The sequence below is a fragment of the Astyanax mexicanus genome, chromosome 1 (assembly GCF_023375975.1).
Source record: "Astyanax mexicanus isolate ESR-SI-001 chromosome 1, AstMex3_surface, whole genome shotgun sequence".
NCBI classification, from domain to species: domain Eukaryota; kingdom Metazoa; phylum Chordata; class Actinopteri; order Characiformes; family Acestrorhamphidae; genus Astyanax; species Astyanax mexicanus.
The window spans coordinates 48,407,475-48,424,858 of NC_064408.1; the positions used below are offsets into that span (position 1 = coordinate 48,407,475).

At 39.9% G+C, this 17,384-nt stretch overlaps 1 protein-coding gene across 7 annotated transcripts in view; it reads right to left on the reverse strand.

Annotated features, from left to right (window-relative positions):
* Positions 1–409: 409 nt before the first annotated feature.
* epha7 (eph receptor A7) overlaps positions 410–17,384 on the reverse strand; it is a 132,654-nt gene continuing 115,679 nt past the window's right edge. For 2 of the 7 annotated variants that reach the window (XM_007254920.4, XM_049479359.1), the window contains exons 10-17: positions 15,834–15,947; positions 15,123–15,308; positions 13,758–13,819; positions 12,532–12,741; positions 12,068–12,283; positions 8,037–8,230; positions 7,078–7,233; positions 410–5,870 (exon numbers count right to left, since the gene is read on the reverse strand). In XM_007254920.4, the coding sequence (XP_007254982.2) occupies positions 5,756–5,870; positions 7,078–7,233; positions 8,037–8,230; positions 12,068–12,283; positions 12,532–12,741; positions 13,758–13,819; positions 15,123–15,308; positions 15,834–15,947 (1,253 nt within the window). In that variant the 3' untranslated portion in view covers positions 410–5,755. Of the gene's footprint in view, positions 5,871–7,077; positions 7,234–8,036; positions 8,231–12,067; positions 12,284–12,531; positions 12,742–13,757; positions 13,820–15,122; positions 15,309–15,833; positions 15,960–17,384 lie in introns of all 7 variants that reach the window. The other 5 variants (XM_007254921.4, XM_049479366.1, XM_007254919.4 and 2 more) reach the window with 3 other exon arrangements.

Consider the following 17,384-nt stretch of genomic DNA (forward strand, 5'->3'; position numbering starts at 1 on the left):
TAGATTGTATTTTAGATATACTGATTCTTTGGTACCACTTTAAAATAAGGGTTTATAAACGGTTTACATTTAGTTTATTAATGGTTACTAATTAGGTTGTAAATGCCTTAAAAACCATTAATAATCAGTTATACCACATAATTAGAAAGGGCAACATTAAAGATAGCTGTGGGTTCACTATTTGGCAAACAACAGGTCATTGTTGCTCTTTCAACGTATGTGTTATAACTGATTATTAATGATTTTGAAGGCATTTACAACCTAATTAGTAACATTAATTGTAAACCATTTATAAACCCTTTATAAAGGTAGTCTTATTTTAAAGTGGTACCGATTCTTTAACAAAGACTTATAATGTTGCAACTAGATGTCCTAATATCTGAGAATGACAAAAAAAATACCACACAAACACATTTCTATAGAGATTGTATTATATTTCCAAAAATATATGTACAGTCTATTACAAAGGTCAAAAGATTACAAAGCAAATAAAGCAAAAAAAAAAAAAAAAAGAAAGAAATAGGTCTAGTCAATGATTTTACAGTTCTGCAGCTGGGGAAAATACTTTTTGACCAATGAATACTCTCCATACTATCGTCACAGAAAAATAAATAATAAATCGACCATTTATTTTACTGTACATTTAAACCTAAGACGCAAAAATAATAAAACTAAAAACAAAACAAACGAAACAAACAAAAAAACTCTAAAATGGAAGCCTATCAGCCGTCTTTGGTCCTAAATGAGAAATTATGTACAACTGAAATAGTCCGGGTGACTAAGCGTTTTTGCGAGTGAGATAGAAAAATATAGTGCATTTTCAATGAATTCAGAGCTCACTACAGAGGAAATATGTGTAAAAAAAGAAACAACAATATAAATAAAATGTACAAGTTTTACAATTAGATCATATACAAAGTTTCCCTCGAACCGTTTATGATCTCTCGGACACAATCAACAGTGCTGACGTCTTTGGAATCGTCCAGATTTCTTTTCCGTGTTTAGTTTTCTCAAAGGGGGGCATCCATGTTACTTCATCTTTCTCATTACGTCAAGTCTTTAAAACATCACACCGGCCTGGATTCAAGCGAGTTCACAATACGGGCCATTTTTTTTTTTTTTTTGTCCTTCCTCCAAGCCGAAAACGTCTTCGGAATAAAAAAGGAGGGAAAGAAAAGACACTATGACACATCTGTCATTGAACCTTTGCAGTGGCCTCAATTGAAGATCGATTGAACCCAGGCATTAATCTCAAATTGGCTTAAAACGGCTGTCTCTACAGGGGCCCCGGGATCCATAGGACAAGGTAAGAGCCGACGAGGGCCCGGAGGGGGCCCCGCTGAGAGAGATCGGAGCGCGTTGAGCGTGACAGGCTGCTGCTGCTGCTGACTTTCTTTTTTTTTTTTTTTTTGTACAGTTTTGTGCTGACCTACGAGTCTTTCTGCTCACATTCAATTCAAAGGGCTGGCGCAGACCCAGTGCTGAGGCTAGCGCAATGGAGAGATCGGAGATAGGCCTCTAACTGGGGGTATCATCTGATCCAAGAGTGCAGTGCAAACAAACACTCATGCATACACACACACACACACACATACATATACTGGGGTCAGAGTTTTTACAAGATTAGATAATGGCATTTTAAAAGTGATGCCACACAAAAGGTAGATTTTGCCCTCATGACTTCCATTAAGTCAATTCAGTTGTTGGTGCAAGAGTTTTTTTTATTTATTTAATTCATTTAAAGTTCATCCCCTGAAAATCTAGACTTATAATTTATTAAGAATCATAAATCATCTTACCAAATGTCTATGCAAGTTAGAGACATTTGTTGTAAAAAGCGCTATATAAATACATTTGAGTTGAATAAGTGTGACTGACCTATCCATGCTCCGCCCACAAATGTAAACTTCTGTAGTTTTGCAGTGATGAGATTGGATTTTTTTTTTTCCAACTAGACATGAAACAGTACCTTCTTTTCAATTCTGGATCTGGATGAAATCTAAAATGCTAACAATTACTGATCTGTCTATCTGACATTTCCTATTTCTTATTTATAAACTTGCAGTTCCTGTACATTTCTGTAATTTGTAATTGAAGCACTTTTCATAACAACTAACAACATCACATCCCATATGTGAGGAGTTGTGCTCTTTTAGGCTCAATTCGATATAGAATAAGATCATATTCTATTTTTTTTATAGAATTAAGCCTTTTTCTGCTGATATCAGCCAGATACCAAAATCTATCAATACTGACATGCTCTCTCTGTATTCAATCTATTGATCTGGGAGTACACAACTCATCTGTGTTTCAGAAAACATGTTATTCATTTCAAATTATGACATGCCATTGCTATGATGAATCTGACTTTTTTTGGGGAGCAAGTGTATTCCAGTGAATGGAATCTCCCACCTAAGCAATCAGGTTTTGTAAGATTTTGCCTACATTCTGTAAAATGCGCCCAGTCTAGCAATGAGTGCTTTAGATAAGCCACAGACCAGTCAGAATATTAGAACCACTCTCTTGTTTAAACACCCACTGTCCATTTTTTACAGTTTCAGAGTTTTAAATATGAGAACCACATGTAACCACCAGCACAACACATAGTGACACACCACCATTATTCCAGTATCACTACAGTGCTGAGAATAGAGAGATTAGAGATTACATTGTCTGCTGAGTCTGACCCAATGCCCAACCCAAACTCGGGTTGAGATTTCCTAATACTTTTCTCGGGCTTTGTTGGGTTGGGCTCAAATAAAATGATCTGTAATGTAGGACTATGTAATGGTATTATTTTATATGGAGCTATGGAGTGATAATCTCAATATACAAAGTAACAAACCACAAAAAAAAACTCCACCACTTGTGCACAACCACAGCTTTCTATGTAACTAAAATGAAAAGTTCTGCACATCTGTCATTTGCCACACCGCACACAGAATTCTTCTAACTACGAGTGGGTGTGGATGCAGCCAGCAGACAAAATGATGAAAAATTTGGGGAATTAGGAACGACTCAGAATTGTAGTTAAAAAGGTCAGTATTAGCATTCCACTTACTAAAAATGTTGGATTTAAATCAAGTTTAGGCTCATAATGACAGTTGGGGCGAGGCAGATTGGGCTTGGACAGATTGTGTACGAGCTCAGGTAGGATCGTGAGCATACAATTTCCTTCCACCTCATGTACCACATGTGATGTGAATGACAATAAAGTCTCCTTGAATCCTTAAATCCTGTTGGTTTCTGACCATAAAAGGAACAGAGTGAAAGGAGGAGACTTTGCAGAACAACAAAATGTCTTCCATGTTCAGTGGAGCTGATCAAATGGACAAAGAATAGAGAAACAAGGAGGTGACCATAATAATCTGACTGGACTGTTTTTATATATATACTGTATATTGCCATAACTGAATGCCAATATATCATGCCTTCCGCTATAGACGATATATATATATCACCCAACACTGCTTCTTTGAAAGAACACATTTGCTCATTTGTGGAGCATGAATAGATTTGCCACCATAAGGGATTGTAGTTTAAGGGCTCAAACAGGGTGATGCCAACCCCCGGCTAATATATAAAAAAAAAAAAAAAGCAATCCTGAACATTTTTTCAAGTTTAGTGTGTGTTGCATTTCCTCTCCAGTGCTGCATAAACCAGTGATTATTCTTCCTCTGTAATTTTAAAGTAACCACACGATCCACTAGAAATACCAGTGTTGTTTTTTCCCCCTCTCTCTTTCTCTCTCTCTAAGCAAAAAAGGGGAAATGGTTGATCTGTTGATTTAAAGACGTACACAATACTGGGGACGAGTCAAACCCAGACCATAGAGATTCATGGCACCGAGAAATTGGCTTTAACCACGTCTAAAAGAGCGGATTCCCTCCTTGGAGCGCCCGGCTTGAGGAAGAAGAGCAGAACAGCAGAACAGCGAACAGCGACATTGACGAGGACGGGAAAACACATTCTTCTGAGTTTGTGTGTGTTTTTTTTTTGTTTTTTACTTTTTTTTTCGTTTCCCCACTGCCTTTGGGGAAAAGAGGAAACCCACACACTGGGAAACCTTTTCCCTTTCTAAAGATCATCGACGTACTGTCGTTAACCGCGACGTGCCGAAATGATAAAAATCTACAATAGCACCTTAACGTCACAAAGAAAGTTCCATCTCAAATATTATTGCTCTGATTGATCAGCCTCTCCCAGGCGCTAATGGAACTCTTCTCGTCTACGTCTTCAGCTCCAACTACCTAGTCCTGCTTACGCTGCGGGAGACTGCACAGACTGATCTGCAAAAAAAATGATCCCATAAACATCAAAAGCCGTTCCTCAGAGTGTATATCTGCCTCTACAAGCGTAAAGTATTATCACTCCTGAACTGAAATAACACTATGGGACCTAGAAGCGACTGCCTGGGACTGCAGTAACTCAAATATGAACTATTCTGCAATATATCTGCAAAAAAAAATCAAAAAAACAATTAATTAGCTTTAGATCGAACCGCCTTTATATTAAACACAGTCTTCAATAGTGCTATCTATACGGAGACACCTCATAAAATAATAACATTAGAAAGAGACAAAAAGAGCAAGGAAATGGAAAAATATTGCAGATAAGAACCTTTCACATCAGGTAAAGAAATAAGAAAGGACCTATAGCGCTTGTTCTCTCGTTCTCTTTGCGTAAAAAAGAAAAAGAAAAAAGAAAGAGTCCATCTGGAGTGGTTCTCAGTTGTTTTCAACTGTCTTTGTAATCCTTTCACGTCTCACACAAAACAACACGTTGAGGTGTATCAGAAAACGTGAATCCGCCTTCACGTTGGCCAGGGTTTTGAAAACACACCCGGCGGAAAAACAATGAAGCGCTCCTGCTCCGACTCGCTGCAGACAGATCCGGCGCTGAAAGAGTCTCGGTACACAAATAGCAACTGGCCTGAGAAGCCAAGCCTCTGTCAACATTCAGTCACTGCTTCTGCCTCTCTCTGCCCACAGAGCGGATGCTTGGTTATTTTGTTTATTTATTCCTATTTTTATATATTTTTTATTTTTTTATTTTATTTCATTTTAATTACCCTGTTGTCAATGCCACACTGAAATTCGAAAAGGCAAACCGTCAAACGTGAAGCGGGAAACTAATGTAGCCAACCACAGCTGCTGGAACATGGCTATTATGAAAAGAAATGTAAAGAAATAATAATCATTTAAAAAAAAAAATAAACAAACTCACTCAGTTTTTTTTTTTTTTTTTAGTTTTTTTGTACCGGCTGGATTTGCTTCTTTTGTGCACTTCTGTCCTTTTTAGTAAAAAATATCCATACCATCAAAGAGCAAATCAACCGTCCGTAAAGATAAAAGGGAAAAAAACGAAAAACTACTAGAAAACGCTCCGTCTCTCCACTGATACTTAACGAGCTTTTCTTTCGGAGCTTTTAATGTATCCAGGTAGTAGTATTTCCTCCCTCATTTCCTTCCTTCCTTTGCTTTTTCCTTCTTCCGGCATCCTCACAAAAGAGGCGGCAAATAAAGGAAAAAGCCCGGCTGTAGAATAAAAGGAATGGTCCATTTCCATTACTTTCAGAAGAGTCAACTCTTCAAGGGAGAGAGAGAGAGGCTTCATGTTCTCAGTTTGTTTCTGTTGAGTGTTCGTGATTATCCTCTGAGGGCACCCGTAACCGGTGCAGTTTATTTACGTCGGTTTTCTCCAGACGTCCCACCCACGCCCGGTTGGGAGGAGAGGGGGCTCCCGCAGTTGTCCGTCACACCTGGACGCCTGTCCCGTGCAGGTGAATCATCTGAGCTCTCATAGTCTGTATACTGCTCATGACTTTCTTCTGATGGCCCACTAAAGAAATCCCCAAACTCATCACGTCCCTGCCGATAGAAACACACACTCATAAATCACGCGGTGGCGCCGCCGAGCATCCAAGATTTATGGACTCATGCATTATTTTGCTAATGGAGAAGAGACAAGACAGAAATGCTATGTTCTACAACAACATGACATGCCTGGGCATGGATTAGAATAGATGCACATTCAGCCCCTCCATGCGCGAGGAGGTGGGAGCAGTAATTCAGTAGGCTTTTAAAGATGCAGGATTGTGTTGCATGAGATTTCCATACAATCACCAACCATTCATTTCAGGGAAATTTGGATTTTTACCAATCTTGTTTGATGTATTTGTCTGTTTACTAAAACAATGGGACCCATCCTTATTAGATGGATCATATAAGTTCAATCACATCATGAATCTGTTCCTGAGGCATTCCTCAGTAAATTGGTGAATGAAGCTCATTTAGGTTAAGCATTACAAGCTGCTGTTATGGCTACAAAACCATTCAATTTAACATGTCAAATTTAACTGTAATTATTTATTGAAGGGCAGATTTTCTAAGACTGCTCTTACATAATCTGTTTATGACAACCTAAATAACCAATGTAAAAAAAAATTGTAAACTTATTTATTGTAAATAAGTCATAATAAAACTTGTTCTTTTATGGCATTTCAAGTGCAATAACTAGGGGTGCAAGATATGTTAGTGACTGATAAGTTACTTCCTGATAAATCGTTTATTGGTTTAATATTTAAGTTATAAATGATAATATGAAAAGAATGTTGTTGTTTTTTTTACTTTGCACATACACTGATACACAATGGCAAAAAAGCATAAATCCAGGAAACAATAAACTATATTTCAGTTACATATTTAGTTTTCAGGGTTTTTTAAAATTTATTTTAGCTGTCTGTTTGCAAGAATAATGTTGCAGGGCAAAGTGAGATACTAGAAATGAGAATACTAGATATTGAGATTGAGACTGTTGTTGTCAGTCATAGGAAGGAACAATTTTCAGTTCATTTTCAGGCAAGAATATATAAAAAAAATAAATAACTGGGTATAGCAACTCAGTCAATTAACAAAAAACTGTTAATTACATACAGTTTTGATTGGCTTTAGATAAGGAATCTGATAAGTACTGTCATATATCTATATAAAGTAATGTAAACTATTAAAACATGAATATAAATAATGGTTAATCATGTGTGATAAAAGAATGAGTTAATAAAAATGTGTTTCTTACTCGATAGTCATCCTTGCGACGGACTCGAGTGAGCTGTATCCAGCTGCAGTGAAGTTGTCTTTGTATCTCTCCATCTTAATGGCTTCCAACCACTCGCTGACCGAGCAGAACGAGGTAAAGTCTGGCGTGTTCTGGTCCAGCAGCGGGCTAATGGGTCTGAAAATGACAGGAGACTAATGTGATCACCCAAAAAAAAAAAAAAAAGGCATCTGAGCCACAGTACCCTAATGCTTGAGCTGTGGAAGGGATTGCTTTTTAGCACTGATCTGATTTCACTTTCTCTTAGTTCAAAGCAATAAGGTAGGGGCTAGATGGCTGACATAAAAGGGCGAGTTGCACCCTGACCTACTATGTCTAATAACAAAAAAAATAAATAAAAATGTTATAGTGGCCATTGCTCTCATCTTTTCATTTTTGTGGCACAAGAAAGTCATTTATTTTCCTTCCCAAAGGTAAATCCAGCTGTAACCCTCCCAGTAAAAGCAATGGCAAAGTAGACTAAGCTCCTTTTCCCTGCTGTTTCTCAGGTTATGTCCTCTATCTCACACAGGCTCTGGCCATGCTCTCCCGTAAATGGGTTTCATCTGATAAATGCCACAGTGGGCGTCGGTGCCCCCACAGAACTTAAAAGTCCCGGGCTCTCATTATGGCGATTGATTTAAAGGCCCTGCTATTGACCATAAAGCCATGGAAGCGGCTTGGCTGTATTGATTCCCTGGGATTTATCTTTCATCTGTAAATCTCAGTGGGCACATCCACACACTATTGTTTGCTAATCTTGTTACAAGGAGAATAAAACACAACAACAGAACAGAAGTAATAGGAAGAAAAAAACGATGAGAAAAATAAATAACAGGCCATTCATTTATTTTTTGGATGAAAACAATGGGGAGTAAACATTGTGTATCACTACTGTGAAGCAATATGGTTATGTTTTTGATGGAACAGGTTGATTTTACCTTGTGGTAGTTCCCACAGGAGTTTTCAGGGTGTTGGGGTTGCGGATCATTTTATCCAAAATGCCAACTATCTGGTCAAATTTGGGCCGGTCGGCTCGGTCCTTCTGCCAGCAGTCCAGCATGAGCTGGTGGAGACCAGGGGGGCAGTCCATGGGAGCCGGAAGACGATAACCCTCCTCTATAGCCTTGATGACCTGTAAATAATGAGAGTGTGAATTATTTTAGAAGCCTTTTTTTGTTTGATAATTGCTTTTTTTGTTATTAGAGTTATTCTGTACCATTATTTATAATCTTCAATCAATATGTTGGGTCATTCTTGCTTCCTACCCTAATTTCCTACTCTTTAATTATTTAAATATTTAAAAAATTGTTCTTCATTTTGCATGAGATATAATTGCCTGGTTACCCAACATCAAAGACACACTGTTTGTACACTGTATGTTCAAAACTTCAAATGAGTAAATTCACCTAACACAACTGCACCAATAGAATCGGTTGCTCTAGCACAACTGTATTATTGACTACAGGGGTCTTTAGGTCACCCTCCATTACTGGTCTGTGGAGCAGTGGAATTGCTTTCTGTGGAGTATTGGGCCAACACAGAATACCTTAGCATTAGGTCAAGACCTCACTGATGCTCGTACAGTTTAATGCAATCAAATCCCCAAAGTAAAGTTTCAACATTTGGTAGAAACCACTCCCAGATAAGTAGAGGCTGCTTACAGCAATAAAGGGAGGGTAAGTGATTAAGACAAGACAACCACACTAACCATTCCTGTTGGTCACGCAGATGGAATGTGGCCATGGCCTTCAACCCACATATGCAGTGAACACACCCACATAGTGATAGAGTGATCACAAAGGGTCCAACATTGTCAGCTGGCAGAAATCAGGTATTAAACTTAAAACCCTGTCATCAATTACCCAGTGCCTGTCATCTAACAACTAAGCCACCACTGCCCCAAATTTATCCTAGGTGAGAAAGTCAGGAAAGCTCTTGTTCTGCCCATGTGAGCCCCACATAGGCATATTCATTGAACTATGAACCTCCTTTATCTCAGAATAACCATTGGTTGATTGGGCATACGAATTGACATACCACCCAGACATTTCACCCTGAGCTTAACCTTAACCCAAAGCCTAAATCTAGCCCTCACCCTGTTTTGTACCCTAACACTACTAAAAGAAGGAAGAGTCAGTATAATTAGAGGACAGAAGAAAGAAGGAAGCATCAAGGGGAGTTAAGAATATAGATGATTAACTTCCGTAGTATGCATGAATGAATAGGTTATGGACCACAGGTAACAACAGCACCTTTAACTGCCTCTCTTTGCCTTGGCTTACTTTACCCAAAACATTGTTGTTCTTTAACTAGGAGCTCTTCAACCACAGAATTCTGACAACTCCATGGTTTGTGGTTTACTTCAAGATTTAAAAACTCTTTTTGAAAACTCCCTGACTCTGTGTTTGTAATTTAAACATATAAAGATAAGTCAAAATTAGAAAAAAGGTGCATAATCTTTCTTTAAAGAAGTTAAGGAAGAAAGAAGCATGAAAGGGAGTTATAGCTAATAGTTAATGACAAAGCTGTTGATTTACCTCTTGCTCTAACCAAAGAGCCATCAGCTTTGCCAGATGAACCGTATGTAGTTTGGGTTTAGCTTAAGAAACTTTTAAGGAGTGGAACAAAAGCATTACGCTCTTTCGGCCTGACTGCATGTTAAAAATAATTGACTAAAGCCAAGAACCTCACTGATGACTGATGCTTAGTCAAGGTCTGCTCAACAACTGTCTGTGTTTCTGTGTTACTAAAATAACCTAGCAAGCATAGAGTCTAATCTGTAGGCAGGTGGGATGGTGCATTGGCAAGTCCGAACAGCACCCCTGTGCATCGGTACACCCCGAATTATTGGTACAAGTAAGTGGACGCTAAAGAATTAAAATCACTCTGTATTTTCCCCTTGGCAAAGCTGGCCCTGACCTTAGTGAACCAGCTAAGTATGAGTCAACAGAAGTGGGAAAGGGGAAGGTCCATAGGTGTTTGTTTTTCACTCTCTCCACCCACGAAACAGCGGCTGCATCTCTGTTTACTTTCTCGGCGCGTTCATCTGCTATTCTCGTCGTGTCTTTTCAAGCAAAACTTCAGAGTTACAGAGAGAGAAGTGTCAAAACAACCAAAGTGTTGCAGAAATGTAAATGTACAATCGCTGGCTTTCTCCGCACCCTAGAGGAGGAAGCTGCCTCCGTCCTGACAGGGTACAGAAATCGCTGACATTGATGTCTGCCAGAAATCAAGCATGCGGCATAGGCCCGCGTTCGTTTTTTTTTATAGTACCCGGCGTTCGTCCGCGTTTACAGCTTCTTTGCATTGGTGTTTGCTAGCATCTGCTACTCCGCAGAGGGTGGCCTGTGTGTGCAGCTAGGAAAGTGGGGAATTATAAGTCATCATTAGTCTTTCTGATAAGGGGTGTTTACCTTCTCTGAGGATGTTCAAGCTTGTGTAATTTTGACAAAGAGTGTGCCTAACAGAGTAGCATACACAAGACAAGTGCCTGCAAACAGCGATGGCTTAAAACCACTTTTCCTTCATACATATCATTAACTGCTACGGCGGTGGAATTACAATGTGGTGGAAAACTCCACTGTGATGGGAATGATGATGAAGTGCAGTGCAGTGTTGGTACTGTAAGTACCAACCACTGTCTGTGAGATAAAAGTAAAAGTATAAGTAGGGAGTGAAAGTGAAAGAACATGGGGACTCTATATTGGGTCCAGGGTTCTTCATGGCTAAATAGATAGCAGTAAAATTACAGAGCTCCTCTAACGACACATTTTCACATTATCGTATGTCATTAATGAGGTTAAAATGCCCTAATCTAAGAAGGCACTTTAAATGCTAAGCACTCTCTTTGTCTACGTATCTGTTTTCCATCAGTCCATACGGCCGGAGGATGATCAGCGCTGGCCACTCTTTAGCACCAGGTGGCAAGAGAGACAAACAAAGCACGGTGTGGGATGTGACTGATAACAAGCAGCGTGGCAGAGAAGAGCGAGCTCATGAGGGAGCTACTCCTCCAATCGGCTCTGAAGCGCTCGAGAGGGAAACAGGCCAGATGCAGAGGAGGCGTCGCAGAGATTTGAACCCGCCGCCTTTTTCTGCTGGAACAGCATGAGGGGTGGAGAGAGCACAGCTCAAGGCTCAGCGATTAAGAGAGCTGATTTTGTAAATAGAGATAAATGAACTCATAGAGTGAGCACTGAAGACCCGATGATTACTACGCCATAAGATCGGTTTAATGCAGAAAGGTGAATATTGCTCTCAAAACGCTGTGGAAGTGAAAATCTCTGAGGAACAGGCTTCAAAAACTCTGCTGCAACAGAGTAAACTGTTATTGCCAACCAGGATGAAGATAAATGAACACATTTAGTGTGAGTATGGGAGGTAAAACTGAATGATTACTGTGCCAGGTGATCACGCTGCAATGCAACGTTCCCTGCTTAGTTTAAAGTTGATAAATCTTCAAATCTTTACAAGATTTACAAGAACACCCACTGTGGGATGGGCCATTATTGACCAAGCCTTCTATAGTTTGGTTAGAATATAAGCTATTTTAACAAGTATGGTCTCCAAAATGAACATTGAATTAATAATATTTGCTAAAAAAAACTCTGCATGTAAGACTTTCACAAAATAAATGATCCTGAGTCTTACAGCAGGCTGAATTGGAAAAAAAATAGAGAAATTGTCATTTATGTTGTCTGCTGGTGCAGTGTTGCATATGTTTTGGAAATGGGAGGTTACTGTAGAATCTTGACAAATTTAGCAATTGTGTTAATGTAGATATGATAAAGCATAATGTTACATTTCAATACAAGTCCCTAATTTGTTTATTAAATACGTACTCAACAAATCAAAGAAGATTTCTAAGTATCTACTGCTGAAATACTCCTAAAACAAATAACACTGCATAATAATAAACCCATCATAGAACGTCTGGTTTGCATGTATTTCCATGAAGACAGTGACTTACATCTTGATTGGACATGTCCCAGTAAGGCCGTTCCCCATAGGACATGACCTCCCACATGACAATGCCGTAACTCCACACATCACTTGCCGATGTGAATTTACGGTACTGGATGGCTTCCGTGGCTGTCCACCGAACCGGGATCTTTCCTCCCTGTTCAGTAAAATGCAGGTCAGTGGCTGGAGGAAACATCAAATTCATTACATCCTGCATCTTCCCCTAAAACATCAACCAGAGAAGAGTCACGACTTAGCACACAGTCACACCAGCAGATAGCAATAGCAGACAGCGCTGTAGTTAAGGGGGATGCTTAGGAGTGCGGTAAGCCCGGAGAGCTGCACGTGTGTCTGCAATGCATTCCCATGCAGCAGCTCTTCCAGAGCGTTTGAGTATTCCGATGGCATAACCGTGCGTGCAGGGCTGGGAGGCAGGCAGGCTGAGGCTGAGAAAAGCTTTAATTGACTCACCGTTGTGGTGTAGACAGCCTCTGGATCGTCGTCAATCACTCTGGACAGGCCGAAATCCGAGACTTTACATACGAGGTTGCTGTTGACGAGGACGTTTCGCGCCGCCAAGTCGCGGTGCACGTAGCCCATGTCCGAGAGGTAGCGCATCCCAGCTGCGATGCCTCGAAGCATTCCCACCAGCTGAATTACTGTGAACTGCCCATCATGCTTCTGCACAAAAAAAAAACAAAAAACACAGATATAAGTCTACTAGTCTATCTGTCTACAAAAGGCTAACTAACTTTAGCCTACTCTGAAGGGGCAAATTAGCAGGCAACATATTTTATAGGCTATGTTTCTCATCAGGGGATGTCAAGGAAGTATTTAAAGTTTTGGAGATAACATGCTTTCGCATTTAACAACATTATATAGCATTTTAAGGACATAAACCACACAAAAAGATAACTATACACATGTGTAGGTCCTCCTTAAAATTGTGCCACAGTTACATTCTTCCACCTGTAACTTCCGCAAGTGTATTGTAAAAATTCAATAAAAAGTCTAGTATGGCCTCATAGGCACTGTAGTCTATTTTTCAAATAACAGAAGATTTTTTAACGACTGATTTTTTTATTCATATTATGTTACAAGGTTAATAAAGTGTTTAAAACAAGGCTGGAAAAGGGACATGTTTTTTTTTTTATCTTGCAAATAAGTAGATTAAATAAAAACCTCTTTGTTGCAGTTGTACCTTAGTATCCATGGTAGACAAGCAAAAGTCACATTCCAGTGGTGGCACCGTACTTTTGAGCTTATATTTGTGTAGTTTAAAAGCCATAATGTTGATGAAAGTGCATACAAGGTCTCAGCATTACGACCGACCACTGTGCTTAAAAATATAACAACTAGTAGGCAAGCAGTGACTCATTTCCAGCTAATGCTAAAGGTTTCCTAAGGACACAGTACATTTTGTGCCTAAACAATTTCATTATGATTAAAATATGACTTTTGGTTCACTTCCAGAACAAATTAAACGCATGAACATTTACTATGCACAAAACTTTCAGAGCACTGGTCAAACTGTTCTCTCAGTCCAGCAGGTGTTTCATTACTGGCTGCAGATGGAAGACTGCTGGTCTACTAAAACAGGGACCTTTAAGTGTTGGATCTGGTGGCGTGCATGAAGCCAATTTAAGACAGTGTGTTGAATTCTCAGTGCAAACTGTGTGGGGGACGATTATACTCACCCTGAGAAAGGCGTCTAACGAGCCGTTCTCCATGTATTCAATTACGATCATGACTGGTTTTCCTGACAAAGAGAAGAACAAACTCCATTAGGTGCAGAGTCGGGAAGATAAACTCCATCCACTTACGGCGTGAAGCCGTAATGAGAGACAATAACTCAATCGGAGCTCTAAAAGGCACCTACGTTAAGAGAGCAGAGTGCATTCTTTTCATTTATTTAAGAAGTACAATGTACTTTTTAACATTTCTAGTCACGTCCTTTTATTCACAACAGAAAACATCTAAAGTCAGACTATTGAATCCCTCGAAAGATATGGTTCAAATCATATATTTAATGAGTAATTAGGTGTCCGAGGTTTAACTTTTTCTGGCTCGAACAGAGAACTGTTTGAGCATTAAATTAAGCAGATTCGGGTTGTGATTTTTTTTTAGGTGGAGAATCAAGTAGGTAATTTCTGAAGTGACGCTGACAATATCACTTGTGTTATTTATTTAATATCAGTAGCAGACTGGAAAATTTTCCTTGCTTGAGTGCTATGTAGATTGGTTTATGTGATAATAAAATTACTAAACCCACAGATAAGCTGATAAAATGTCCAGTTTGGTTACAGTTCTTACATTCATTCTTCTTCCCTACATATTTTTGCTGTCCCCAGAAACCATTAAACATGAAGGTTCTTATTTTTACAGTGACCACCCTGCTTCAAAGTGTTAAATAATGTAGTGGTAAACAGTTTTAGCTCTAAAATCTTATGGTTACCCAACATATTTTAAAAAGGGCCCCCTCAGGATCACCTCAAAGGTATGGATGGAGCTCCGCCAATCTAGAAAACACAGTTGTACCGCTCCACAGCTTTATGCTGGGGGACTTTATCATACTTAACTTTGCATGGTACTGGACTTAGTAACCCGAGGCTGATACACAACTTCTCTACAAGATCCAATCAAACTGAGAATGTTTTTTTATTATTTTTTTATGCAGAATTATACAGTACAACATGTGTGCATGTTTAAACCCAAGTCAGCAATGTGGGCACTTGAATGTAGCTGAACTAACCGAAAAGGTGATGTAGCAACAAACTTTTAGACATGCTGTATTAAGTAGCAGTTATTAAGTAATATGTAAAGAGGATGCATGAATGCCTTTTAAAATCAGTCTGCATCAGTACAATACAGTTGCAATCATTTTTGCAGTGCTTAAATCATTATCAGCCATATACTACAGATGCAGCAGATGTTGATATTGCTGATAACTGAATAAAAAGCAAGTAAACCAAGGATTTTTTGGTCAATTTGTTACTTCTATACGTAAAAAACTGTACTAGGAGGTTTGGTGAAGGACTAATGTTTCTGACTTATAAACTGACCTCTGGTGACCACTCCCTCCAGATGAACCACATTCGGATGGTCAAACTGTCCCATGATGCTGGCCTCGCACAGGAAGTCCCGCCTTTGCTTGTCTGTGTAGCCCACTTTCAGAGTCTTGATGGCCACGGGCACGTCCCTTTTCCCGGGAAGCTTCAGCCGGCCGCTGCACACCTCTCCGAACTCGCCTATCACAAAAAAAAAGCAGCCGCCCACCACACACAGGCCAAGTTAAACCCTTCAGCCTCTACCATGTTTAACACCCTTATGTGGATCTTGACCACACAATGCATCATTCTTGCCGGTGACAGGACCCTACTACTACTACATGGCGTTACGCTAAGGGAACACACTAGGGAATATGACCGGCAGACATAATTGGATACGCCACGTTCTGTGTTCGCTAACACCCTTACACGACAATATCTAAGAAGCGGCCCAGTGGCAATTCATCAACGGTGATGCATCTTTGCGCATTGTAGCCTGAAGAGAAGATGTATTAATTTCTGCGTGATTTCACACACCTCCCCACCCAAACACACACTCTCTTCAACCCACTTTCTTTTCTTTTTTTTTTTTTTTTTTGCAATACAGCTATTAATAACCAGACAGGAGAGATGTGCCGGGGCGCAGTTGATGGCGTAAATATTTGGCTGTCATTGTGATGAATGCGAGAGGGGAAGGGAGCGTGTGCAGGCTGGAGGAGAACTCACCTGCGCCGATAACCCGCTCGATCTTGATGCAGGACGCGTCCAGCTCCTTGGCAAACTGGTGCACGGCCCTGTTGGGATCCTCGTAGGTCTCGGGGTCGATGTAGGTTTTGGTGCCTGGAAATTTAACTGTAGAAGGGTAAGAGGATTACTGTTACGATTAAATATGCATGCCAGGCACAGACACACATACACACACATCGTACACATGAGCCTTGATAGACAGGCGTGATTAGCATTTCAGGCTGCCTAGCTTTCAGGGGGAGGAATACCATAGCTTTTGAATGGCCTTTTGGATAAGGTAAGCCAGGGTAAGTGGTAAAGGGTCTTTTATCATATGCATTTCTTTGTTTTTGCTCGAAAAGGAACTAAAATGCAATACGATTTCCCAGTTAACCTTCACCAAAAAAGAGGCTACAGGGGAGGTCGGCGTGTGCAGAGGGGCAGAGGCAAGGTGGAGCCGTTGCTCATTGGCTAATGGCTTTTCATAAATCCGATTTGCTGTCGGTATGCTGTGAAGCCCTTCAGCTCAGATTAAGACACTGGAGAGCTCACATTACAATCCACTGGAGATGAATAATCAGGATTTTTACTGGTTAAAACAAACACTTCGCCAGCCGCTTCCAATGGCCTCGCGCTTGGGATCACACTCCACGCATGTCTATCATCTGGAAGGGAACCTAAGCAGCATGAATGCTAATGAACATCACATCAATAAGGGTGTGCTTTTATAAAAACACTGGTACTGACAAAAATGGCTGTTCTGTAGCACCAGGTGTATTAATTCTACACTTCGTATTACATAGAGTTTGCAATACTGTTAACCTACATAATCACTCAAACCTCAACTTTTATTTTATATTCCTTTCTGCCCAATTAACGTCTCCAACAGCCTTCCCTCTCACGTTTGCTAATTACAGCCCTACCTGTCAGCTTCAATACGCTGGCCCACTTAATGAGATGCAAACACTACCAGGCCGCGTCACGCTGTGCTAAAAATGACTAAAACGGACTGTTGCTAACGAGTAATTAAATTACTAATTTGCTGCGGGCGTGATGCTTGCAAACACAGAGCGGTGTAATATCCCCCCCCCCCCCCAAAGCCCCTCCTCAGTTATGCTCGGTCTCCTAGTTGTAATGACTGAGAGGTTGAGGCAGCTGGATGCATGCACTTGCTTTTTGATATAGGAAAGCTGAGCCATTTTTACAGAAACACTGAAAACAAATCAGTGAGTGAAAAACTAGGGGATCAGAAAACAACAGGTATGTGAATAAAAAAAACAGATTAAACTGAAGACAAATGTGTAAAATCTGTAAACAATATGGAACAGTCAGGTAGGAAAGACTTGTATCATTGGTGGCATACTGATACTACAAAAAGGGTTCTATAGATTTTTACTGCAGAGTGAAAAAGGGCCAAATGTTATAAAAAAAAACAAGAGGCTAGTATTGTTTCCCATCAGATTTCAAACTACAACAAAGAACACCACACCATCATTATCACCCACAGTATTGTCCACTGTGGGTGGTAGTGCCGTCTATGTCATATTTCCA